This window comes from Uloborus diversus, chromosome 9 (assembly GCF_026930045.1).
Source record: "Uloborus diversus isolate 005 chromosome 9, Udiv.v.3.1, whole genome shotgun sequence".
Lineage (NCBI taxonomy): Eukaryota > Metazoa > Arthropoda > Arachnida > Araneae > Uloboridae > Uloborus > Uloborus diversus.
Genome location: NC_072739.1, coordinates 36062937 through 36090485, shown reverse-complemented (window position 1 = coordinate 36090485; position 27549 = coordinate 36062937). Strand labels below are relative to the sequence as shown.

The 27549-nt window shown below is 33.1% G+C and overlaps 1 protein-coding gene across 1 annotated transcript in view; it reads right to left on the bottom strand.

Moving 5' to 3' along the window:
- LOC129230024 (low-density lipoprotein receptor-related protein 1-like) overlaps positions 1-27549 on the bottom strand; it is a 214643-nt gene that overhangs the window by 165993 nt on the left and 21101 nt on the right. Inside the window, exons 13-20 of the mRNA XM_054864409.1 lie at positions 12293-12421; positions 12043-12177; positions 11502-11633; positions 9840-9969; positions 8611-8889; positions 5482-5618; positions 3097-3175; positions 1875-1969 (exon numbers count right to left, since the gene is read on the bottom strand). Of these exons, the coding sequence (XP_054720384.1) occupies positions 1875-1969; positions 3097-3175; positions 5482-5618; positions 8611-8889; positions 9840-9969; positions 11502-11633; positions 12043-12177; positions 12293-12421 (1116 nt within the window). The remainder of the gene's footprint in view (positions 1-1874; positions 1970-3096; positions 3176-5481; positions 5619-8610; positions 8890-9839; positions 9970-11501; positions 11634-12042; positions 12178-12292; positions 12422-27549) is intronic.

The following is a 27549-nucleotide window of genomic DNA, read 5'->3' as shown; positions in this document are numbered from 1 at the left end:
GTTAATTAATATAACTGTAAGAGAAAAATGCCATAGCTTGCGAGAATTTGCAGCTATCACTAACTTGGCAGACGTGAATTAGAGTCCTTTCATAAATAACTCTCTTTATTTTTATAACTTAAAAAATATTTTTTGAAGATTTCTGGGCAAATTCTGCTTAATGCTACTTTAAGTTAACAAGGTATTTTCATCTGTAAATATTAAAAACAACTTGAGTTTCATCGTCTGCTTGGTGTTATAACTGCATTCCTTAAAAAATATAAGCATAGTTGCCTCTCAACATTTTAAAAGTAATAGCAAAAACCCTTTCCCATTTTCATTAAATATTGTGTCAAAATAATGAATATTTTCAGATGGCCCTAATTTGTTTGAATCTACTGAATCAAACTTTTCTTAAATAGGCATCTGCTTAAACTTAAACTTAAAAAAATATTTTTTGACTTTCAAAAAAAAAAGAGGTTCACTGTACAAACCTGGTATTGAACACTGGAACACTTGCTCTCTAGCCGAACCCGCTAACCACCTCACTAATCGGACTTCGATACTCAGGATCTTCAACTTAACCCCCCCCCCTTCCCAAAAAAGGTACTTTCTTTTCCTAATGAAAAAGAGAGGCACATTTACAACTACAAAATTCTCGCATTAATTTTTGAAATCAGAATATAAATTAGGAAACTGGCATAATTCAATCTATGTAAAACCTAGACCAGAAAGCACATTGCCAAAATCTTATATGAAATTGGCAGCAAGATTATTCTGATTAATACCACTTTTGAATCGAAAAATAAAACTCCTTTGATAGTACATTGGACTTCAATTTTCACAACAGTAAATATGCGATGGCAATACTTGATGCGATACAACTTTCTAAAAAAATATTAGTAATTTTAAAATTATATCTTTTATTTAATCATGTATAAGACCACCAAACAGTAGTGAATAGAACACAGTTCCCTAGTTGATAATGGTACATACATATTTGTGTGGATCAAAGAGATCAATTCAAATTCTTAGATCAGGTCCGACTCTGCACGACTAGGTTGGAGAATTAGGAACAATAACACTGGCCATGGGCAAGTAAACAGCAGCATATGCAGAAACCAGTTTTCAAGATATTTGAAGAAATATGTGATGAATTCAATGCTAACAATAGGGAAACGTTGGAATTAGATGTTTTTTCCGTGCTTTTTTCCAGCAGAAACCAGATAAGCAAGCTTGTAATATAAAGCTAACGAACAACAGATGACAAAACTGCAGAAAAATGAAAAATTTGCAGTTACTGCCCTTTACCTACCCACGGCAGAACATATGTGAGTATGTATATACACAGGGCCAACTTTAGTAGTTCTGCCGCCCTAGGCGATATTGACAAGTGTCCCCCCCCCCCACTGCATAATAATAATAATAATATAAAATAATACTAAATTAATGAAAAAAAATAGTAGTAAAGTTAAAATTTAAGTGAGTTTCCAGTTTAATTCCAAACTGAGCTTTGCATATTCAAGCACTGGTATAGACTTTGCCTTTCTTAACATTAAAGTAGTGCATCTTATGACACTGAAACAAATATTAATATTTTCAAAAGACTTAAATCATGCGATTTGCCCCCTCTAAAATTAAATTGAATTTCTAGTTAAATTCTGAACTATGCTTTGCATGCCCAAGTACTGGTACTCAAAATTATTTTAAGATTGAAGCAGTGAATTCTATGGCGCTGAAACGCATATTCATATTATGAGAAAAAAATGTTTGAACTTCGAAAATTGCCGCCCTAGGCGACCGACTAAGTTGCCTACCCCAGGAGCTGGGCCTACATATACATGTGTATTAGTATATCAACAAAACATCTTCATATAAGAAATCAAATTACATACGTTTGCAAGAATGCCCATCTTCTGTCAACTGGCCATGTGAGCAAGCACAAGTGTATGAAGTATTTCCTTGGAAAAGACAAAGGTCAGGGTTCATACTCTATTTGGATGAAAAAATTCCATGACTTTTCCAAGACTTTTTCATGACTTCATAAAAATTTTCATGACCTTGTTACACAAAGAGAATAGTACTATTTAATGACAAACTTGCAAATTTTTTCGGAAATGGGTATTAGAAACTTTTACGTGAGTGCCACTACCTGACTGGAGCACTTACTTGTGACTGAAAAAATATCAGTGCATACTGATGAAAGTAATAAATTATTCTTATTTGTCTTCATCACATAAATTCAAGTAAAATAAAAATATAGTGAATGCAACACAACTCATGTTTAAATGTCTAATAAATATTTAATAAATAGGGCAGAGTAGTAATTGAATGGGACAAAAATTTAATGAGTCATCACTAAGTTTAAAATAATAAATTTACTTCATAAAAACATTGCCCTTTGATGTCAATAGTGCATCTAGTTAGCCATGTAACTGGACAGCATATTCATTCATTAAAGTAAAGCCACTTTTTTTCAGTAAATTCATTTTTCAAAACCAGATATTTCAGCTGGCCAAAAGGATCAGTTTTGCGACCTGTATGGTGGGCACTACTGTTTTAGAGTTTTAGAATTCCCCTATTTCTATGTTCTATTGCCTTACTAAAGTCTTCATTTTAAAGCCTTCAACATATTAAGATAAACTCTGATAAATTTAATAATGAACTTTTTACAAGTAGTTGAAATGAACTCTGATGCAATTGAATTACTTTTTTGCGGGGACGTGGCAAAATCAAGAACGTGCAAGTCTACTACTACAGAATATAAAATATAAGAAGTACTGAAAATAATGGTGAGTTCAAAATTAGAGATGCCCCAGTAGTAAAATCACATCACAAAAAAAAAAGCGAGCATCTGTTTCAGAAACAGATGAAATTGGATTCCAAAACTCGTGTTTGTTTTTTAGATCGTTCAATTTATATGCAATATTGCTAATTACTCAATATTTCTAGCGCTCTTTTAGCTATTGTTACTTTCTTACTACCCAGGACATTTTCCCATGACTTTAAATAAATTTCCATGACTTTTAATGAAAATATTAATTTTCCATGACTTTTCCAGGTCTGAAATTTGTTTATCTTTTTTCCATGACTTTCCAGGATTTCCATGACCCGTACCAACCCTGAAGGTTTGTCCCACATCGCCCAGTGAGTTGGCATTGACCGTCTGTGCAATTTCTATAACAAGGGTTTGTTTCTAAAAAATGCAAAACAAATATTTAAATAACTAAATTGATTTTTAATTGTGCTATGAATGAACTGTTCATAATAAAGGCATCAAGCCAATGATTTTACAAATGACTTATTTCAAATGCACTTAATTAACAACTATTAACTCTATGTTTCTTCTATTAATTTTATGACCAAAGTAATTTAACATTCTTCAAATATTTTTACATAATGTCAACAAAAATTCATATATGAAAATTCCCTTCCGAATATTTTCAAGCTAAAATGTGTCAATAACAAAGTACCCTAATTTCCTGCATTTTATTGAGGGCAGTGTATAATGCACAGGTCCTAAGATCGCCAAGAAGACAAAAAAACCTTGGTATAATTTGCGGAGATATACAATCCGTCGATACTATGATGTCAAGAAACCAAGTTAATTTTGATTTAATTTTCAGATTTAGCAATGAAATTAAAAACTTGAAGAAGTAATATTTTTTAAGCTAAATCGAAATTAATATAAAAAGTGAAGATTTCCTCTTGAAATCGTGCTTGTAGTAAGCTAATGACTTTGAGACAAAGAGTAAAGACAAAGGCACTGTCAGTAATCAGTACATAAATGGGTCGTGCAAAGTGACACCGCTTCTTTTTTGCCTGTACTTCTATGTAGCCTGACTTGTGTAAAAAGAAAATTTGGGCTACATAAACAAAACAACACTACAGGTAACAAAGCAATCTTTATAAGTGAAACCTGCTGTTATTGATGGTCAAGAGTCTTAGGCATTAAACAGATAATCTACGGATAATGTGCAGGAAATTACGGTATTGTGTGATTAAGTATATGGCGTATAAATTAAGTTTCTACTAATTGCAACTCATAAGCATACTAATGTTACAGTAAAAAAAAGGAAGTGTGATTATAATTTTGTGTAATTTTAAAAGCAAGAAATCATTGCTATAGAGTCACAGATAGAATGTGTAGTGATGCTGATCCATACATTCTACATTTAGATTATGCTTTTTTAAAAGCTTTCAAAACTTAATGTATGTAAGTTTTATGAATATTCTTATTTACTACAAATAATTAGTAGCATTTTAGAGAGCACAGAAAAAAATGCAAGAGCAGGTAATAATGAAACAAATTTAATGACAAGACAGCAGTTTCAAATGTTCTTAAGATAAAAACTGAAAGCCTGATTTTCAAAATATCAATGATAAAATCAGTTTTAAAAGATAATATTTATACCTCTCCAATAAACCGCCAAATATATTCTTTTAAGGATAGTCCAGAACAAAAAAAAAAAAAAAAAAAAAAAAAAAAAAAAAAAAAAAAAAAACATCAAAAAACAAATTTTTTTTTTTTTTTTGTAATAAAAAAAAATTAACTCGATTCCTACTCAGGTCAACAAAGGAAAATTTTATTTTTTTAATTTTTTTTTTTTAATAATTACAATTAATATAAATATGAAAAACATATGACAGCATCAGAATGTTAAGTGGCAAAATAAAAAGCAAATTTCCTTGCAATTTTCTATTTTCCCTTGATTAATTTTGATTCTAAATGCAAAACTCATACAAAACTAAAATTAATTATATATAATTATTGAATTAAAATTTCAAAAAACTATCATTAACAAGAGTCATCCATTGCATGTTTTTAAAAAAAATGTTTTTGAACTTGAGTGGATGAATAAAAAGTATTTTATAAACAATTGAAAAATTGAACAAGAGATATAAATATAAATAGGGAGAGTATGAACTAATAGTACGAATTTAAAATTGCTGAATAAAAAATTAACATTGACTAACCAAATAAATCATTAATAGCAATTATTTATTTAAATTAGCAGAAAGCACAATAATTTCTGTATTTACTTTTGTCACAATTCAAAAAAAAAAAAAAAAAAAAGACAAATCACTCGGGGTAGACTGAGGATCTTTTTTCATGTCTAGAATATTTTGGTTTCATCTTCACTTACATTTTTCAAAAAAGACAATGTGTGAACTCATTTTTACAATGTAATTTAAAAATCATATTTTACAACTGAAAACCAAAATGGATTTACATTGTATCAAAAGAATATTCACATTACATAGTCATATAGAATCATGAAATACAAATAATGAAAAAATTTTTGACTTTGTTCTCGTTTGGAATTTCCAGACATAGAAAGGTGGCTACTATATAAATAGGAAAACAAATAATAAAAAAAAGTCAAGGAGGGGGGGGGGGCTTGACCTCCCCTTCCCCAGAGTGAGCCACTGCATGAACAGCAACTCAACAAAGTATACTCTCATAAACTATTTCCTGATAAGAAATCAATAAATACTTACCGGAAATGTTTCGCTTGTGATATATCACGACATCCTTTAATGAATCTCCCAAGTCACCTCGTACCAATTCAATATTCATTTCCATGTTTTCTAAACTTCTTTTATCTACTTTATAGATAGCACCTCCTGACTTCTGGCTGTATATAAAATATTTATTTATTTATTTTTTAATTTCTTCTCAACACAATTATTTAGAATATTTACAGTGAAGGTACCCAAACCTCCAATGTCAAAAATGGCAAGTTCACAGGGAAGCCTTAAAACATTTTTTATACTTTCATTTTTAGTTATCATTACAATCATATCAAAACTCATTATCCATCCACGATTTATTGGAAGAAAAAATATAACAGACTGGAAACCTGATGTAAAAGTGTAATAACATCACATTTGCTTACAATTTTTTTTTTTAAATAACAGACAATGCAAGTAGAGTATATTCATCCTATCCATACGTTATACCACTATAATTCCCAGGAAACATTTTCAGACAGAAATATTTCATTAATTAAAAATAATAATAATAATAAATTGAAAATATAATGAGCTTAATGAACATTTTTTGCTGGATTCCTTATGATGAGAAGATGGCCAAAATACAGTAATATCCATTTTAAGAGCAAAACAATGAAAGGTCCTACCACACATTTCAGCGACAGAGAAGAAGCTTTAAAAAATGCATTAAGATACACTAAAGTAAGGTGATCAAGTGGTGATTACAGGTAAAAATGGTGACAAAGTGCAATTTAATACCGAACATCACAATACCAAAGCTTCGGCAAACTAATGCAGGACCGAATTTAGGGGAGGGCAGGCGGGGCTACTGCCCCAGGGCCTCCACAACAAAGGGGCCCACACAATAAAAATTTTACAAAATATCCTAACTTTCACGGGTTGAAAATATCAGATATATACATATATATCAAAATATTCGGATATATATCAAAGTATCGGATTTTTTCAAAAATATGATGATCTTTTCGAACCCTAATTAGGGGACTCCACTCCTTCGTTGCCCCGGGGCCTCCACACTTCCAAATCCGGCCCTGAACTAATGGCTGAAGCTTCGGATGTTCTGTATCTTGAATTTTTGCATTTGAATGCACAATAAATGCATACAACATTACGTTCATTCATGAAGCTTCGGCTGTTCTGTATGCTGAATTTTAGCATTTGAATACACAACAAATGCATACCACATCATGTAATTCTCCAAAAACTTTACTAATCTTAGTTTTTTAAACATTTTCAGCTTACTGTTTTTTTTTTTAATTAATACTTACCAAAACATAATAACATCACTATTGTTATAAGTCGCAAAACTAGAAATATTTGAAGAATGTTTAATGCAATACATTTATAGAGCTGCATTTTAAAACTTGAAAGTTTTTCCAATAAAATTACAAAATAACTATAATGTAATGTAAGTTTCAACAAAATACACTGCTAATAAACATTTTATTGATTGTTGAATGAATTCTGGCTTCAGAGATTCAACACACACAAATTTTAAAATCAAACATATATATTTCTCCAATGATTTAGCATTAGGTACAATTTTGAATTTAAAAGACAATATCTAATCGTAAAAAAAAAAAATGTAACATAAATTGTTTCAGGCTGAAACGGACGAATCATTACCCATGATTCGGCCAGGCCGGCCAAAGCTTTGTTCCATCTCTAATTACAAGTAGTTAACATTTTAAATAAAAAGTTATGGAAGCGATTATCTCAAGGGTGATTAGAGTTCAAAAATCCCGAAAATTGCCAAAGTAAGATAACATTCTTACATAGATAATGATTAACTTTAGCTTTTTCTAAGAGAAAAAGGAAAGGTCCTTACCACTAGTTTACTTACAAAAATCATAGATTTAAAAAAAAATGTAAACCAAAATTGCACAATTGCTCTAATTACTGTATGAATTCTAAATATAAATAGTAAGAGTCAACTCCTGAAAGGCTGTCAAAACCCAAAAGCTTTCATATAGCAAATCACAAAAGATCCTGATATCCAGGTCTTCCTCGGAACACAATTATTAATTCCTGTTATCGAATGTATTCACAGAACTGAGAAGTTGACTGAGTGTAGAAACATAACAACTGGTAAATCATGGACTGTAATCATTATGATTGTCGCGAATTTGCTTTTTCATATGATCGTTTTATTCGGAGTACCGCGTTGGGTAAGTTTCCATACTTTTGGGATGGTTTGCCGCTCCGATATGTAAGTGAGAATCAGCACTTTAGTCCCAAGGTTTTTTATTATTGAAGTAGGAAAAAGGGACACATCACAATTCATATAAAATATTTACATCTCGTATAGTATGATTGCTCGAAAAACAAAAATGTCCAAGAAAGTCAACGGGAGACAAGACATCTCCGGAGCTCTAATCGCATCCTTCCTTCTCTCGTCCTGTTCTCCGCATCTCTCCCCTTCGTCCAGTCACCCGGTTCCCACCAACCCCATTCGAAAAGAGCCCCCACATCCGGTCAGGGGTCAAGAGGGGTGTGAGAGGCGACCTTGACGAGCGTGGGAGCAGCTGTTCACGATAATGATAACAAATTGTTCACAAATCATTCACAGTAAATATGGTCTGAAAATATACGGAATTTCACAACAGTGTACTGGAACTCAAAAACAACCCATCATAACTATATTTAGTTCCGCATAATTTTTTTTTTTTAAACCTATCCATACAAATAAATACAAATACAAATGTGACGATAAGAAACAGGCTCTGTGCCCAGCTAGGCAGCTCCTAGTCAGTTTATTAGTCTCTAATGAAGATCAATGGTCATCTTAAAACTATCTACCCCCTTGCTAAATACAGCCTCTCCTGGTAAGCAACTAAACAGGTGGAATCAATTTTTAATTTAAAGATTGAATCTGCCTAACTATAATTTGAATTACAAGTTCATCATAATTAGTATGGAAGGGTTTTCTGTAGCCATGAGACTGATAATTTACAATGTAACATCACAAAATGCGTAAACAAACCAATGACCTAAAATTCGCAAATTGTTAGAGCAATTGCTAGCTACTATTCCCCAAGCTGTGTGGAAATGATAAAGTTGACTGCACATGCATTGGAACACAAAATTTAACAATACATAAAATCTAATACTTACATATCAGACCAAAATACGTAGTTACCAAACACAGTAATTGACATGGGCTTCTCTAAAACATCATGACCAATTATAACTTCTCGCCTACTGCCATCCAAATTGATGCGTTCAATTGTATGAGTTCGAGCATCTGTCCAATACAACTTGTCTTCTTCAAAATCAATAGCCAAGTCTTGAATGAGTTGCAGTGAAGAATTCAGAAAATCATGTCTCTGGCTGCCATCTAATCCAGCAACTTCGATTTTTGGAGGAATTTCCCAATCACACCAAAACATTATACTAAAATAAATGGAAGAGATGCATTAAGATTGAGTAGTAAATTGTAAGTTTCTGAATTATCTCAAGACATAGTGAGAAATTCATAAATACAGGAATCCAATACTTTCTTATATACATTAGAAATAGGAGAAAGAACAACAACAAAACATTAAATCATAAAACTCTAACAATATATGAATAAATAAATGATACTAAATTAGAAGATTTTCCCTTTTATCAGAATATCGAATACAAAAATATTGTATTTGTTTTGTTTATTGTATTAATTCATTCAGTGCAACTATTAAAATTCAATTAATTAAACACCATAACTAACCCCACAGAAGAATATTTTGCAATGGTCTGCAACAGACCTTAACCTGATTGAAAAATGTCCTGAAGGATGTGTTTGCTCACATAATGCTAGTTTGTGGGAAAAAAAACCAAACTATAAAATATGAAGTTATTTGGAGTGTAATTTTCATGTCAGTAACATACATTCTCCCCTAACAACATTCTGAAAAAAAAAAAGGGAACAATTTTCTTTTTAAAAATGTGTCGGGTTGCAATCAATTCATTTTACGGTAATTGATCTACAAGAAATCATTTTTGTGCAGCATGTATTCCACTTTTCTGCATATTCTGCTTTGTTAATCATGAATGTACTATAGTTGAGGCAAACCTAACTAGGCAGCATTGTTTATGCTACGCAGATTCTAATCACTCCATTATGAAGTTGCCAGGTTAGGTTTGCCCAGTTTATTATTCAAACTTTTTAATGGTCATTATTGTAAATTTAATAATCATCAAGCAATAAGCAATCAGTTAAGTAGAAACATAAAATTGCTTTTAAAATTTGTTTGCTTATAAGCATGTCAAAAAAAAAGGGTTATATGTTATCAAACGTTTTCAGAATCAAATGCATTTTAAAATATACTTTGAACAATAAACCATAATATAACATCACTTACCCACGAAAAGGATGCACAACCAGATTTTTAGGTTTGGACATTTTTCCAGACACTACTACATATCTGTTACTACCATTTAAATGTGAAACTTCAATAGATCCAAAAGTTGCATCAATCCAATACATATTGCCTGAAGAAAAAAATTGTTTTCAATTACTTATATCACTTATCGTGCATTTCACTTTTTATAAACAATTCTTTAAATAAAGTTTGTCTGTTAAAATTTACATATAGGGAAGCGAGATCATTTAGTTCTAGATGAATTTAAAACATAACTTCTTGATAAAACAATATATCCTTCTATGACAATTGCATTGGTCACCTAAGTATTGTATTGAGCCATTACTGTATAAATTTAGTAACCAGAACACTTTAACATCTCCAAACTCTATCACTAATAATGCTTATGAAGGGGGATATTATTTAAAAAGATAGACAGCAAATCTGCCTTAACAATGACATGAACCTATATCAGTTTTATTGTTGGATCAGAAAAATTATTTCAGAAAATGCCAGTTGTACTCAAGCCCAAAATTTTTTAAAGTATGGTCCGCAGACCCCTAAGAGTGTGAAAGCTTATACTAGGGGGTCAGTGGTGATTGTCTGCTAATCAAAGCAAAATAATGGTGTTACCTATTTTGTAGCATAAAAAGTGCAAAAAGAAATTGGCTTGGAAATATTGAACAAGCCTTGGGGATGAAGATTCCAATCACTCTCCCCAAAACCTTGGATACAATCAAATCCAAGAAACAACTTCACTCATTCAATTGAGTCATATGTGAAAACTGAAGGTACAAACGCAACATTTGGCATAATGATTTGTAAAAGCAGACCAGAATATTATTCAAAAATATTATAATTATATTCAAAACTATTTTACTTTTTGTGTAATTAAACACGTCTGTAGATTCCATTTTGTTACTTCAGATCCTAATGTGTTATGTTTATGCAACTCACATGAAGATCTTATTTAAAGAAAGGAAAAATTGCTTTGCCTACTAACTCCAAAAAGTGCATTATTACAAGCAAAATTTGTAAGAGAAATAATTTGATAACATTTATTTCTACATATTGAGACTTGGAATTAATTTTTATTACCACGCCACAGCCCAAATACCATTTAGAGGGGAAAACCAGTCCCTATTTTTAAAAAAATTATATAGAAAAGGAATAATAATCTAAAAAAATACATAAACACATATTAGAAATTAAGATTGAAATGCTTCATAAAAATGGTTTTATGGGTGGAGGGGGGGGGGGGTTCTGTAGTTAATATATCTTCACATACAAGTAGCTAGTGGTTTGGACTTAGATCATCTTAGACCTAGCATTACTGGACGAATTTTAGTTTACATTTAAAAAAAACAAAATATTTAATCTTTCTCAAAATGAATACTAACAAATGTTCCTCCATTGAGATAAAAAAAAACAGCACTACATTTGTTGTGTTAAATAAGTAAAAACATGTGAAATAAATTTAGGCAGATTTTTTTCCCTATTATCATTACTTAAAAAAAAAAAAAAAAAAAAAACTTAATTTTACAAACTATTTTATAAGCTAGTCACTGGTCGCATATTAATAGATTTCAACTGATAAAACCAACATCAAATTGTATTTCTATCCCAAATGATAAAAAAAGTTGTAAGTTAACAAATATATACCTGCAATCCAGTCAATGCTAAATCCTTCTATGGAATCAAGCCCCTGAATGACAACTTCTCTATGAGTCATGTCACGCTTTACTCTGGTTATGCTTCCAGCATCACTGTCTGTCCAATACAGATAATCTTCAGCTAAAAATATAAGAAAAGCAATTGTAAGCATCAACAAAAATAGTTTAATTACCAAAACCTTCAATCTACTACATTGATTTTAAAAAGGGGGAAAAAGAATTTACAAACACTCTAGTTTTACGAATTATATGCTATTCCTGAAAAACCTTCTATTTTTAAAGTTTCTTTTTTTCCCCCCTTCAGTGTTTTTTTTTTCCCCACACACTGAAAATAACAATAGAATAAAAAGTTTAGAAATGAAATAACTTGATTTATTTATTTATTTTCAATAAAATTGCTTTAAACTCTTAAACATTATTTTGCAGTGCATCACTACACAGCTAAAAATGATTGGTCTCTTTATTATGAAAAGAATCGGAACGTCAAGTGAGAACAATAAGCTATTTTGATAGCTGAAAGAAATACATACCATCATAGAAATCAATAGATGTTGCCATTGATATCCTAGATATTGGAGCAAGAATAGGTTCATTCATAGTTTCTTTGTCTAATGAGTTCCCAACTATTTCCCAATTCAATGAATACATCAGGAAAGTACTTGTGCCTGAAATTTTTTTTAAAGAATGTAAATAAGAAAAACTTTTTGGTGTTTTAATACATATATATATTTTTTAATGTTTCAGTTACATAAACTATAAACTAAGAAAATAAAATTTTACCAATGCAATTAGTGTCATTTCCAGGATCTACATGATATCCAATTGTACACTTGCAGACACGCTCAGTTCGTGATATGGGCAAACACAGATGGGAACAATTTCCATTGTTGTAGGAACATATATTTGTACCTAAAATTAATTTTTCATTAACAAATAGCAAAAGAAACTTGCTCGTTAACATGAATGAATTGAAGTGAGAAACAAGTATGAATGACATATTAAAAAAAATTAAGCACTCAAAAAATTTAAAAACAAGTATTTCAATGTCACCATGCTAAAAATACATTTTAGGCTCTAAATAAAAGTATCACTCAAGAAATATTTTCTTTGCAGTATATACTATAATGGTCCAGTGGCAGAAATGGAGCGACACGGCGAAATCGTCACGGACAATGAAACTTCATTGCTGACAGTTCTGTCCATGCTAAAACAAATAAAGTTGTCCGCAAAAAAAAAAAAAAATATATATATATATATATATATATATATATATATATATATATATATATATATATATATACAAAAAAATGGTTTAACCATTTTTTTGTGGATTACAGGGGTGGATCATTTTTACACGTGGGAAACGGACGACTTGGCATGGTTCTGGAGTAATCTTTTGGATATGATTTTATTTTTTATTTTTATGTTGACAACTGGAAGGAATTTCTATCATGTTGAACATCGGAATTGGCTCTTTTTATATGGATTTCAAGGTAAGATAATTTTGTTATTGGCAGGTACTGTCCCGTGGATGGATAATTATCGGAACTTGTTTTCCTAAATAGTCGAGGCGAAAACCCCTGCTTTTGGTTTTAGGTTTGAGCTCTTGTTTAATGTTTATAGTTTAGCAAGTGGTGCATTTGCCCAATGTTATTCTATATTGCATGTACTGGAGCTTAAACATTCTCTTTTAGTTCATAGTTAAAAAAATTTTGGTCTTTTGACCATAATCAATGAATCCTCCGCGGCTGATGAGCTCTGGATTCATACTTTATCTTTTCCTATTTAATGCTATTTGCAATTTTCCTTTTTATCATCATTATTTTTGTATAATTGTTTAATATTTGAAATTTTGTTTGCTTATTTTATATTTACTTGGCTTTTTAGTTTTGCTGCTTTGCGCATCTGTGGGCTTTTGGTGTGGTCTTTTCAATATTTTTCACTTTTATTATCATTATATATATATATATATATATATATATATATATATATATATATATATATATATATATATATATATATATATATTGTTCAAAGCGCCCTCTTGTGAGAGAAACACTTTGGGAGATGAGAAAATGCGAGAGAGGAGAGACGTGCATTTGAGTCAAAACAAGCAAGTGTTCCAGACGGGAACTCTGAAAAATCATGTTATAGTTCCAGAGGGGAACATATACTTCAGCATTAACATATGTGTTACGTGTGAGCATAGCTGTAGTGTTTGTATTTAGTACGAAATTAAATGTGAGTGTCGTCAAAAAGAAGAACTTGTCTTATTTGTGTCTTGCGTGTCATTATTGTGTGTAGGAAGATCAATATTTACATATATACGTATGCTACTGTCAAACATTTTTCCCCTCGCCGCGGACCATTCTGTCCGTGTTAAAACAAATAAACTTGTCCGTAAAAAAATAGTGCCTTCAACTGTCGGATCTTTTTTTTTTTTTACGGCACAACACAGACTTTCGCACAAGTAAACACGGGGAGGTAAAGATTGAAGCTATGCTATGCCAGGTGGTCGCTCGCGGCATGGGGAAAATCAACACACTTGCTTCAAACCAGTTTTTCAGTTGTCAGTGAATGTTTGTAATTGTACAGTGCCCACGAGGGGGGGGGGGGGGTCTTGCAGTTATCAGTCTCCTCTAAATCTGATGATTCAACAATCACAGAGGAGAAAATTAAATCCTTTTAAAGTCCCAAAAATTGGTGGCAGGAGTAATGATGTGGGCAGGGATTTTAAAGTTCGAAAGGTGCCAAAATGGGATCAGAGGCCAAGTGTGCCAACCAACCATAACGTATGATTTTACTGAAGAAGAGTACTTTACTACTGAGGACAATATGCCACTTGCTTTTTGGCATTTGAAAATCAATTTTGATATGGACCACAAAAACATCAACCCATCATGAAAACCTGAAGCCCCTGAAATAACTAAATTTGCTGGAAAAGCAATACTAAGAAACTGATAAGCAAGCAGCAATAAATTGTGCAACTGCATTGTACCTAAGCTATAAACTCGTCATTGTACAGAGACTATGAAACTACTGTTGCCAAATTTCATAACTGTGGAGGAGAAGTGGGACTGAAAAACCATTCAAAAGAGTTTGCAAGCAAATTTTTAGCACACACATATTTCATACATTATACACACATATTACTTTAACTAAGGAAATTTCTAATTTTATTATTTTGAATGATTTACCAATCGGTATAGTGGCCGACAAAATTACGGCTAATCATAGAAGGTGTCGCATAACTGGATTAAGAATACCTTTTTAGACATAAATTGTAAAAATTTATTTCAGTCCATTTATCTGAAACGCAGTTCAGCTACTGATCTAGCCAGAAAGTGGCTTGGCAAAGCATGTATAGCAAACACTATGTACTGTCGAAACGTACAGTACGCGAAACACCAAAACACATACCCAAGATCACATTAATTACAATTCTTTAAAGAAAGAAACAGCTTTATTCTTACTAGGTGGCATGGTTAAGATGCATCATTATAACACAAATACAATTGCAAGAATATTGCTTTTAAAAGAATTTAAAACTACTCCTTGATCAAATACTAACTCTAAAAATAACCCCCAATAAAAGTTAAAATACATTAGTTATCACACGGCCAGAGTTTCCGCCTATATATATTTACAAAAGCACTAAGCCCAAATAACTCTCTGCTTAAAATTAACTAATATGAAATTTGCATTTCACACACATTAAAATAACATCAGCCTATGACAACATAATACCACAATTTGCACAAATTAAAAAGTTCTTATGTAATACATTAACACATTACTTCACAGGGGTTGAATTCTACGACGACAGGGTTCATACCCTTTAGGCAGAAAAAAAATTCAAGCACTTTTCAAGTACTTTTCAAGGTAAAAAATTTTGTTTTCAAGGCAATATCATAAATTTGTACTAAAAATATTGTATGCAGATTTCATTTACTACAAACACATAGAAATAAGGCAATAATACAAAAAAGTATAGGGAAACAAAATTGCTTTTTCTACAACGAGAGACGCTTTGATGAAAAAAGATCTACTGCGTTGAAAGTTTTTCTGAAAATGTTTGAAAAGTTTGGTCATAAAGAGAAGCAGATACCAAGAGGTTTAATTTTGAGGTTTTTCAAAGGTTGCAGCAGTCAGAGGTTTGTATATTTTCTAGAATCAGCAAATTAATACTTTAAAAAAAAACCTTTCATAAGTGCTTTTAACTTTTATGGGAAGAAACTAAAATACCCAAGTTCAATGGCATTGCCAGAGAGGAGTTTTTGAAGTCACTCCCCCCCCCCCCCCCCCCGGTTTCAACATTTATTTCCAATAGCTATAAAGTGGTTTATTACAATATGAGGGCGGTTAGGACAAAAACACTAACCAGAAAGTTATTTCAGTTTGCACTATTAAGTTCTAAAAATATTAGGTTTGCAAATCATTTATAAGTATACAAATCAATTATTCGTATGTATTTATTAGCTGTTCAGCCAATAAGGCATTTCAACTGTCCTCGAGTAAATTTAAAAATTAGGAAGTAAGATAAGTTGATGAAAGTCCACAGTCCAGTCTCTACACCTCAAAATATATAAAAGCAGCTTAAGCAGTGATAAATACTCTGAATGTAAACTTGAGCCTATTCAGCTTTCATTGATAAACTTGCAATAGACAATAAATGTGCAAGTTCAGATTTATAGAGCCATATTTCGAAATTGAAAAGATTCACAAGAAGTTGACATATATTATGACAAAAGTAGTTTTATTTTGGGAAAAAAAAGGGTTATTGTTGAAATTAGAATTTAAATTTAGAAACGCAATAATATTCAGGTGTAATTGTAATTTGTGAGTTCATAAAAAATTACCTGAAAGTTTCAAAGAGCAAAATGGGGCAAGGGGGGGGGGGGGAATAACTTTTAAAACTAAGACCCTGTTACTTGAATATACATATTTACAACAATAACTTTTGCTGTGCATACAATTCATAAAATAGTTTATTAAGTCAAAATATTCTGCATAGAAATACCATGCCCAGTGCCTGTTGATAACCAGCAGCAGGCACTGGGCCTAGCTAGGCTGGTACTGGTCAATTCATTAGATCCAAATGAAGATGAATAACCCTCCTTAAGCTATCTACCCCTTTGCTGATTAAAGCCTCTTTCAGTAAGCTCCAAGTACCCACAACCTTAATAAAGTAGTAATTTTGAACATTTGAGGAAAAGGGGAAAATTGGAGATATAGGGAGATAAAAGCATAAAAACGAGCACTACTGGATTTCATGTGAATAATCATAACACAACCACCCCTGTTATACACCTTATTTATTTTAGCAGACATAAAAAAATGATGTACTTATAAATAAAATTATATAAATCAACTTTATATTTAAAATACAAACTTTAAGTTAATTTGTTAGGTGCTCAACTGCTGAAATTTAATTTTTTTTTAAATCTGTTATGACCAAAAATTAGGTAAAGATAATCATTCAAAATTGCAAAAATAAATAAGCAAATAATTAAACAAGACCAAGGTAATAAATTCTTTAACTCTTTAGTTATTAAAATAAAAAATAAAATAAGCTAATCTGATGTAGCAGTGTCAAAATAACTACTAATTGCCAAAAACATAAAAATATTTACAAAATGCAAAGGGATTGAAATCTCAAACAAGGGAAGCAAATTTTCGCGAATTAAGTTTAATGTTGTCATGTTTCCCATAAAATAAACTTATATTTTACTGAAATTAAACATAAAATATGCTAATCTACGGTAGCAAATATGAAAATAACATCCGATTAGTGAATATATTTAAATATTTGCAAGATGCAAAAAGATTGAAATTTCAAACACGAGAAGCAATTTTTCGCAAAGTCTGTGCTCGTTCGACGTGGCATGTTTCCCATGAAATAAATTTATTTGTTTTTTATTAAAATTAAACAAAAAATATACTAATCTAAGGTAGCATATGCGAAACTAACATTTGATTAGCCAAAATATTTAAATATTTGCAGGATGCAAAAAGATTGAAATTTCAAACACAAAATCAATTTTCCGCGAAACCCGAGTAAGTTCAATGTTGTCATGGTTTCCAAATTAATTTCTTTGTTAATTAATGAAATTAAACAAAAGATAAACTAATCTAAGGTACCATATGTCAAAATATCTTTTGGTTGTAAAAAACATCAAAATATTTACAAGATGCAAAAGGATTGAAATCCCAAACACGGAAGCAATTTTTCGCGATGATGCATACTGAACACATGTTCAGAAAATTGCATTGGTGAAATACTTTTTTTAAACTTCCAAGCACAATTCGTTGATTTTTGAGAGAATTTAAGCACTAAGAAACTTTTTCAAGGTTTTTAAAACTTTTTCAAGGTTTTTCAAGCACTTGAAAATGAACTTTTTTTTTTTCAAGCACTTTTCAAGGTTTTTCAAGGGCGTACGAACCCCTGGACGAGGCTATCAAACACTAAAAATCTCACACGCTGGACAAAAGGCACCAATTCGACCTTGCTTCAAAGATCTAGCGTAGGCTGAATGATTTGAGGATTTGCCCGCTGCCGGTAGCTCCGAACTCCAATTCCTGCTACTATTTTCACGGGCCACAAGACTTACAATTTCCAACCATCCGATGCGTTCATTAGCTCCCAGGTCTGGGTCCATGGGGCCTCTACTTCCGACACAGCGATGAATTTAGTCTGGCAGAAGACTCTGATAGTTTCTTGGTTCACTTATGTGATGCCGAGACTTCACATCTTAGCGAGGAACATTTATCTGCACTTAACCTTCCAAAGGGCCATCTTTACATTCATTATTTGAATGAAACTCGAGAGGCTGTTTCAGCCATGCACACAAGGCGAGAGGATATGCGTTAAAAAAAAGGGGAAACTTTAGCTCTTTCGTACTGCCTTATATCCATTGCGTCATTTCCAACTGTTGCTACTACGCTTTTGGGCAGTACAACTAGAAAAATTTGCCTTGGACTTACCGAATGTATGTAGTCATCTTGTTAGTCTTGCCCAAGGATCGGCAATGTCCTTTAAGCATTTCGAACAAAAACTTGTGAAAAGGTGTGTCGTGGGACCAAATGCACAAAATTGAAGTGATTAAGAAGCATGCTGATACTCCCAAAACAGTAACTGATGCATTTGCTTTGGTACATGACACTCCGAAAAACTTTTCATCAGGAAAAAGCTTTGAAGCTCTGTTAAAATGTTCTAAGCAGTACCCCCCCCCCCCCCCCCCCCCCCCCCCCCGAGTTCTTTTACAGGTCCAAAGTTTCCAAGACTATGAAGTTTTCAGCTCATTGTGAAACAGTTTTTCATGCATTTTTTACAGATTATCAAACATTGATATCCGCATGTGACCAAAACCCTGATGGTTATGTGTTACGTGACAGATTGATGAATAAGCTAATGATGACAAATGTTCTTGTACACACAGATATTCTTTCTGCTATTGGAAAAACATCTAAAAAAGTGCAAGAAACAAATCTCATGCCCTGGGAGTATACGCTTCACATTAAAAATCTCATTTTTCTCTCGAAATTATGAAAACATACTTTGATGAATTTGCAACAGCAGTAGCTGAAAATGAAAAATCAAAAAGGGAAAAAAGCCACTCAATTTTCAGATGCATTGTCAAAACTTCTTCAACCACTGTTTTTAAATTTAAAAACATCGTTAGAAATGTTTCCTCATCAACTAGTGGTATTTCCAGTACATACCATAATGTTCCCCTTCTTGAAAAACCAATTAGCTCCAAGATTCTTAGATCTCAACACAAAAATAGTGAAAGTCATGAACTAAGAGCTTATTTCTTAAGCCTATCAGGCTATGTGAAATCGTTAAATGAGCAATGCAATGTGTATTTCCGTAGATTTGAATCAGATACTAAACCAACCTTTTTTTTTTTTTTTTTTTGACCATTGACAAGAGCGGTCTTTCATTCAACTACGAATATTTGGTTCATCCAAAAACCAATATTTGTAACAATGAAGCTCAAATAAATAGGGGACTCACTAAAGAGAGTTCCAATGACATAGTAAATGTATTTCCTTTAGTGGAATCTTTTGTGGACTTAAAAACAAACTCCATGGTACCAGTACCAGTTCAGTGAGTGGATATTCAATAGAATCGGTAAAATTGTTACCGAGGGTGATGAACCGGATTTAAAACACACCTTTTTTAAATTGTGCACGATGAACTAAGGGGAAATGTTCCTACTTTTCTAGAGTTTCTAATGTTTGTCATATCAATGCCAGTCTCTGAAGCAGTATGTGAAACTTGGGGAGTCTGATTGATGTTGCAAAACACAGGCTAAGAGCAAAAGATGGGACGGATGAAGAAGTGGGCACAAAGGATATGAGGGTTTTTGTGCAACTGAATGGTCTCCTGTCTGGATATAAAGGGACCAGAAAGTTTTTAAAAGCAGCTTTGTTGTTGATATATGGTACCACTTATCCTTTACATTTAAGAAACCCCACAAAAATTGAGCTAATGAAACAATTTCTTGTGCCTAAAGATATCAACAAAATTTATGAAAATGCAGCATGCTTGGCATGTTTCAAACAAAGTTATTTAAAAACAGACTCAAAAATGGTGCTGCACGAAAATTTCTGAAAATTTGTTGAGTTTATATGGAATGACCCCCACGATGATCGTCCATTTGATTTTTTTAACGTGTTGATGCAAACATTTAAGCTTTCTGGGGTTTTTTTCATCGAAATTGGTGGTTCTTTTTCAGTCACTCCACCTAATGGAGGACCAACCAAAAATACCTATTTCCACCACAAGCTTAATTGCGAATAGATCAACCAGAGTAAAAATGAATTTTGAAGAGATGTTTTCAGCATCAGAAAAGTATTTGATTTTGCCTAAAGTTTCGGCTCAACTCAAATCTATGGGTAAGCATCATCCAAGTGCTGATGAAAGAAATGTGTTTCGGGATAATTTTTATCTTTGAGTATCTCATAGAGCAATAAATGAATTTTTCATGTATCAAAAAGAATACCTGTGATATAGTAATCACATATATTTCCATTGATTCGCGTCTTTTTCTCCTATGTTTGCATTTCCTGATTTTCGGTAATTTAATGGCGTCATTTCCGAGTTTTTGGTGGCCATGTTTTGCCTCCTTCTTCCCGCGATGTGTTGTTCTCCCGCCTTTTCGCTCATTTGCTGTAGGTGTGGTCACAGTTCTGTGATGTCATTTTCCTGCGTTCCCTAAGTGACGCCGCTCATGAATATCCTGTTTTCACGCAATCGCGTGGGTTTTCGCTTTGGGGGTTCGTGATTTTTGTGGAGAGTCTGTTGCTAGTTTTGATAGCAGTGAGACCTGTGTTTCGGGAGTCACAATGGGTGGACGATTATGTAACGATCTGAAGATCATAGAGGGGATTATCAATCCCTCTCCATCTATCTGCCTTTTCCAAGCTAATTTTGGGAAGATAAATATTCCCATGAGGAGAGGCCGTGTCTGACCAAAATGACGTGAATGTAGGCCAATAAGTGATGTATTTTTAACCTAGAGAGTACAAAAAAAGAAATGGCGATGTCCGCCTGATTTTCAATATTTTGCTCGTACCGGCACCTACGTTGAAGTGAATGACGATGTTATCATTTTAAAATGTCAACTTGGCCAAGTCCCTGCTCCATGAGATCGCGTTATATTTTCCATTCCGGAACATCGCCTTCCGCAGAAATTCTGACTTGAAGATGGGTGAGTGACCATGCGTTCCAGAACCATCTTCGTCATTTTGACGACTGTGCGGGAACCATATCCATGAAAGGCGAGAGCCACTTCTAGAAGATCTAGACTCTTCTCTTCTTTTTTCTTGTCACCTGTTCCATGAGCGTCAATGCTTGTCTCCACCTTGTTGCAGCTGTGAAAATTCTTCTGGCCTCCTTTTTTAGCGATCCCCAGTGCAACAACGAACTTACGCCAATGACTCAAATTGTCATTTGGGGGTATTTGATTAAGTGTTCACCTTCAATAGACTGGACTTATTTTTTCCCTTAAATTTTTTTCCTTCATGAGTTGAATTTACCACAAGCTAACTGCCTTTTTTAAATATCTATCCAAAATCCGTTCACGGGAGCTCCCCCGACCCATGTGTGTAAAAGGTTGTGAATAAAGAAAATAATGTGACTGCCAAATCTGTGTGAAGTGTTTTTTTGTGCTTTGACAACATTGGGGTAAGTCCTTTTTTTTTTTTCCTAGCTGGCACCATATAAAACATTGTGACGTCCTGGAGTTGTTGCGGGTAACACTAAAATACGATCAGCCAATAATTAAATTCTTCATCTTTTGATTGTGTCCATTTGTGAAGTTGGTGGTTTCTTTTTCCCACTATTGAAAAGTAACCCTTTTCCACCACAAATGGTACCGTGACCAGGATCCTTGCTTCAAAAAAATATTGCATCTATGAATTATTGAGCCATCATGGCCACTAAGTTGTACAACTTCCATATCATAGTGACATGAACTCCACTGAACTAGCCTGGGCCTCTGTAAAAAGATAAATTAAGGAAGGAAATATACATCAAAAATGATGAAAATTTAGAATTCAATTTAAAAAGGTGCAATTTATTTTGCAACAACATGTCTGCTATAAATTTTTTAAGATCACCGATAGAGAATAACCGAACAAAGCATATTGATGTGAAGTATCATTTCGTGAGAAAATTAGCGGCAGATGGAATATTCGAGTTGAAGTTTGTTTCTAGTATGGAAAACAAAGTTGATTTGTTCATTAAGCCAGTGTCAAGAGTTAGTTTAGAAAACTTTTGTTCGAGCATTTTTCGGAATTTTTTTTTTTTTTTTTTTTTTTGTGTGTGTGTTGTGTTTCAAATTGGAATTGAACTGTGAAGAAAAAAAAAGTTGACTTTAAATACTAAAAGTTGAACATGAATTATTTTGCTGTGTTTTTCTTTCAGCTATTTTCAAGTGAGATGACTGTTTATTTTATGAACTTTAATCGCAGTATTTTTGATGATTGAATATTGCTAATTAGAGAAAATTTAAATGTTTTTTTTTATTTTCTAGTTTAAGTGGGATAATTGGTAATTCCAGTTGAATTTATTGTATAAATTTAATGAATTGTTTTGACAAATAGTAATGAATTATATTTTGTTCAAATGAAGTAAATTTTAAATTATTAATAAAAAAAAATAGTATGTTTTCTGCATTTATATGAGAAAAGGGGACCGTTTGTTGAGATTTTAATTTGCTTCCGATGTTTTCTCATGCAAATGCGGGGGACGAATCGGCAATGACGTTTTCTTGCCAATTCGTCAGTGTGACGTCACGCACATTTTGCTGCAGCATTATCATTTCTTTTCTTATAAAAGCTTGTGCCTTTAGTCAAAATGGCGAGTTGACCATTTAAGTAACATGTTTGTGCATGAAGTTCATATTGAACATGATTTTAATGTTTGAACTTACAAATAAAATTAAATGCTTTTAAATTTCGGCCCTGTTTCATTTATCCACTGCGTAAATCTCAACAAAGCCAAGTGGAATGTCAATTCTCGACTCCATGGCGGCGCACAAAACCGACCCTGTGAAGGAAGCCACTTGGAAATGTTCAGCTTCCGTAACCGTCATCACGGGTGGGCTGACAAAAAAATTGCAGCTGTTGGATTTGGCTCCCAACTATAGTCTCAAGTGCCACATGCGCAACAATGGGAATCTTAGAACGGATTTCACGACTACATGTAGGAAGGCAACCTCAGGAAGGCATCGTTCAGAGAAGTGGCCAAGTGGGTGGATGCAGCTTGGAAAGCAGTGAAGCCGAGCACAATCATTTCCAGCTTCACGAAGGTAGGGATAACTCCCTCAATCCCGGATGTAGCCGAGGAAGATGGTGATTTATACAATGAAGAAAATAGCCCAGAGCTAGATGAAGGCCTGTAAGGACTGTTTGTGTCAGACAGTGAGGAAAGCGAATTTGAAAGAATCTAAATCGCTGATCTGTAATGGATGCAATCCACTGATTAAAACGTGCCTATAGTGGGGTCGACCACTTAAAAACAGGTGGAGCAACATGAGGAGAAGGGTCCGCGTCCCCCGCATCAAATAACCAACCAATGTCTAATCCAAAGGTAAAAAAATTATTTTAATAGTAAATTTTCTATAGTTAAGTTAGTTAAAAACATTTCTTTTATTTACATTTAATTCCAGCCTTCTTTACCACTAACTGTGCTTTTAAGTTGTTTAATGGCAGGAGCAGCACTTATGGCGGGAGCAGTGCTTATACCGGGTGTGGCACTTACATTAAAAACTGTGGGGGGGGGGGGAGAATATATTACCATGCGGCGCTTACACCGGGTGTGGCGTTTTAACCCAAAAATATGGTTCTTGGCAAGTGATAGTGTACAAGTCGCTCAGATAATAAGAATTAACAAGAAAGGTCCAAAGGAACCAATACCAGTAAAAGAATTTGGAAAAATGGAACAAAGAGAAATCAAAACAGGCAGAATTCTATATAAAACACAAAAACATATAGAACAACCAAAAGTTTGTTACAACTGCTTTAACTTGGGACTGTAAAGGGAAAAAAAAAAAATGCCTATGTATGGGCGACCACGAAAAATGAAAATGAACCAAAATGCCTCAGATGTGAAGGATGTTAGTTTAAGGTTTTATTTTTAATGTTCTTGGAACAATTGCATAAAAAGCTAGAAAGTTTTTTAAATATATAAAATTACTTTTTGATTCAAACTATAAGAAAGATTCTCGTTTTCAATGTAATAGATAACCGGCAAGCGAAAATCCCCTAAGTGTCTAAAAACCCAACAATCACATGTTTTGCGCATCACAAGTTGAGGAACTCTTGGTTAACTGCATAGTAGGAAACAAATTTAAAATAGAAACAGTTAAATGTTAACTGTGCTGAGTTTGCTATGCGATTCAACTAGTGATGTAAAATACCCGGGTATTTATTTTTAGGGGTAAATACCCAGGGTATATACCCGGGTAAATATCCAAAATGGGTATTTAACCGGGTATTTATTTAAAAAATTTATATTCAACTAAAATAGTTTTCTATATGTATTCCAATATGTATATATATAACCAACCATATACAAAACAATAAATTTTTGCCCAAAAATTGTATTTTGATCACATATTTAAAGAATTACTGTGTGGTACAACTTAGCAATCAAATATGATATTCACATTAAATGTGTTGGATATGTCCAATCAATGTTGATAGCCAAATTTCAGATATAAAAAAGCCATTCTACAAAAAGTAAAAAGCTTAACTGGTTACAAAAAAAATAAGGTCCTAGTCTTTTATAACCCAGTAATTTGTCCCTGCATGATATCAAAATATGACGAAATGTCGCTCAATTTATTATTACTATTTATTTATCTATATCTTTTACAGAAATTTCCTCCAAACCTAGGTCAAGTGTTCAGGCGTATTCTGCATATCATTTTTTCATTAAGCCTTAGATTTAACTAAGCCTTTAATTAAAAAATTTGGAGGCGGACGCGTGGTGTTCAATGTGGATTGTGTTCATTCGTCATTTCGGAAATCCTTTCCTTCCTTATCTACTTGTGTTTTTCTTTGTGCTTTTGCTTGTTTTTGCTGCACTTTTTATTCGCTTTATTTTTGTGTCCTCCAGATGAGGCTCATATTCTTTTTGAATGGGGTCTTCAAAACGTAAGAGTGAAGATAGTTCCCAACAAAACCCTAAAGATAAGTCCCTTAAAAAAAATGAACTTGTATGGGAAACAAACCTGCCCATTTATGAGAAGCTAAAGTTGTCTTTCGATAATGGAGCCAAGGAAGCAAAAATTGTACTTTCTGGTATTAATAGCCAAATTGGATTAGTAAAAACAAAAAAATTCCACGAAGCAATTGAAAAAATTACAAAGAAAGAGGATACTGTACAGATAACGCGCAGCCAAAATCTGGTCATATGCACTAAAAGTATTGACACAATCTGCAACCTTCTCAAACTAAAAAAGTTTAATGAAGCAGAGGTCAGCTCGCGTCTCATAGAAGAACCGATAACTACCAAATACGTAATAAAAGGAGTGAGCCAAGACATAGGTTTAGACTACCTTGCAGGAAGACTAAAAGAAGAACAAATAAATGTTTTCAGTCTAATATGTTTTACCAAACGAGACTTTACAGAACCCACCACTACAATCTTCCTAAAGGAATTGGGAAAAACGGCCAGAGAATACGTCTACGTAGGACGCATTCGGTACCGACTAGAAAGCTACAAAGAGAACCCAAAAATTTGTTACAATTGTATGCGATATGGACATATAAAGAGATACTGCAAGAGCGAAACACGTTGCCCCAAATGTGGGGGGAAACCACGAATCGTGTGTAGCAACCCCCAAATGCCTCCATTGTGGAGAAAATCACATCAGCACCAGTAAAACATGTCCCCGCTATCAAGAAATAGCGAAAAGATTTAATAATCCAGATACCGAAAAAGGAAAATCTTGGGCTAAGGTGGCTGGCGAAGGATTGTCGGCCCAAAGTGAAAATAAAACGCAGACTTTGCCTGCAGCGGAGGTTTCAAGAATCCAAAACCTCGAAAAAATTATCACGCAGAAAAATAAAGAGATAGAAAAATTAACGGAGAATCTAGCCAAAGTGGTTGAAGAACTTAAAATCGTAAAAGAACAACTCAAAAGTTCCTGGTTTAAAAATATTGAAATAGAAATAAGCCAAATCAAATCAAAGGTTGACGATATTGAAGGGAAACCATACGGCTTTCCACTCAGCCCTCTTCCTTTCAACAATAATCATGACGTCAATAATTGTGAGCCTGATCCTGACATTATTATTCCAGATGAATACTAATTCCTTTTCTGTCTTTTCGCCCGGTGCTGTTTTCTGCCTTTCTTGGAACATTCGTGGTCTCCTTGCCAACATGGATTTTCTTAAATTTTTTATTGCTTGGACCAACCCGGTTTCTATTTGTATTCAAGAAACCTGGCTTCCAGTAGGTAAGCTACCTTTTATTTCCAATTATATTTGTTATGGTGTGGAAAATAACTTCCCACATAAAGGAGGAGGTTTGTGTACATATGTACGAAAAGATATTCCCTCGCATTTGTCTTATACTTTTTCCTTTACAGGGTTAGAAATTTTAGTTGTTTCTGTCGTCTATAGTAAGAGATCTTATGATATTGTTAATTGTTATAGAGCACCAGGCTCCCTAAATGACTTTATTATTGACGAACTTAGAAAATTAGAAAATGACAGGTCAGTGTTCACCGGGGACTTCAATGCCAGATTTAAAGAATTTGGGGACAGACTCTCTACCCCCAGTGGGACAAAAATTGGAAATTGGCTTAAAAACTCAAATTTAATACTACTTAATGATAAAACCCCAACACACATCAATAGAGGTAAGGAAGACGGTATTCTTGACTTAACTGCAGTTAGCAAAGAAATCGTGATGTCCTTTTCGTGGACTCGACTTGATGAAAGAGGACAGAGCGATCACTTTCCTACTATCATTAGAACCGACACTCCAGTTAGAACAAAAGTTACCACAAAAACTTATACGAACTGGACACAAGTCTCGAAGAATTTACAAAAACAATTCATGGAAATGACCTATCATACAGATATTAACCAACAAACGGTTGACTTAACTAACGCAATGAAAGCAGCAGAAATTGCAGAATCAAAAACCATAAAATTTTACGATAAAAACCCAGGCTTAAAATGGTTTAATAGAGAGTGCGCAAAAAAGAAAGCGCATAGAAGCGAATGTTTAAAAAATTTAAAAAAAATTACCAAATACAGATAACTGGATTAAAATGAAAAAAGCAACAGCTATGTTTAAATTAGCCGTAACACGGGCAAAAAAAAACCTTTTGGGAGAAATACAACTATAACATAAAAAATTCAAAAGAAATTTTCAGCTCAATCAAAAAAATCAAACATGTCCTAACGGATACAGTAAATGACAATAATCTAATCCTAGAAGTTAATGGAAACCGGGTAACAGAAAAAGTTGAACAAGCAAATATTTTTGTTGAACATTTCTCTAATAAAAA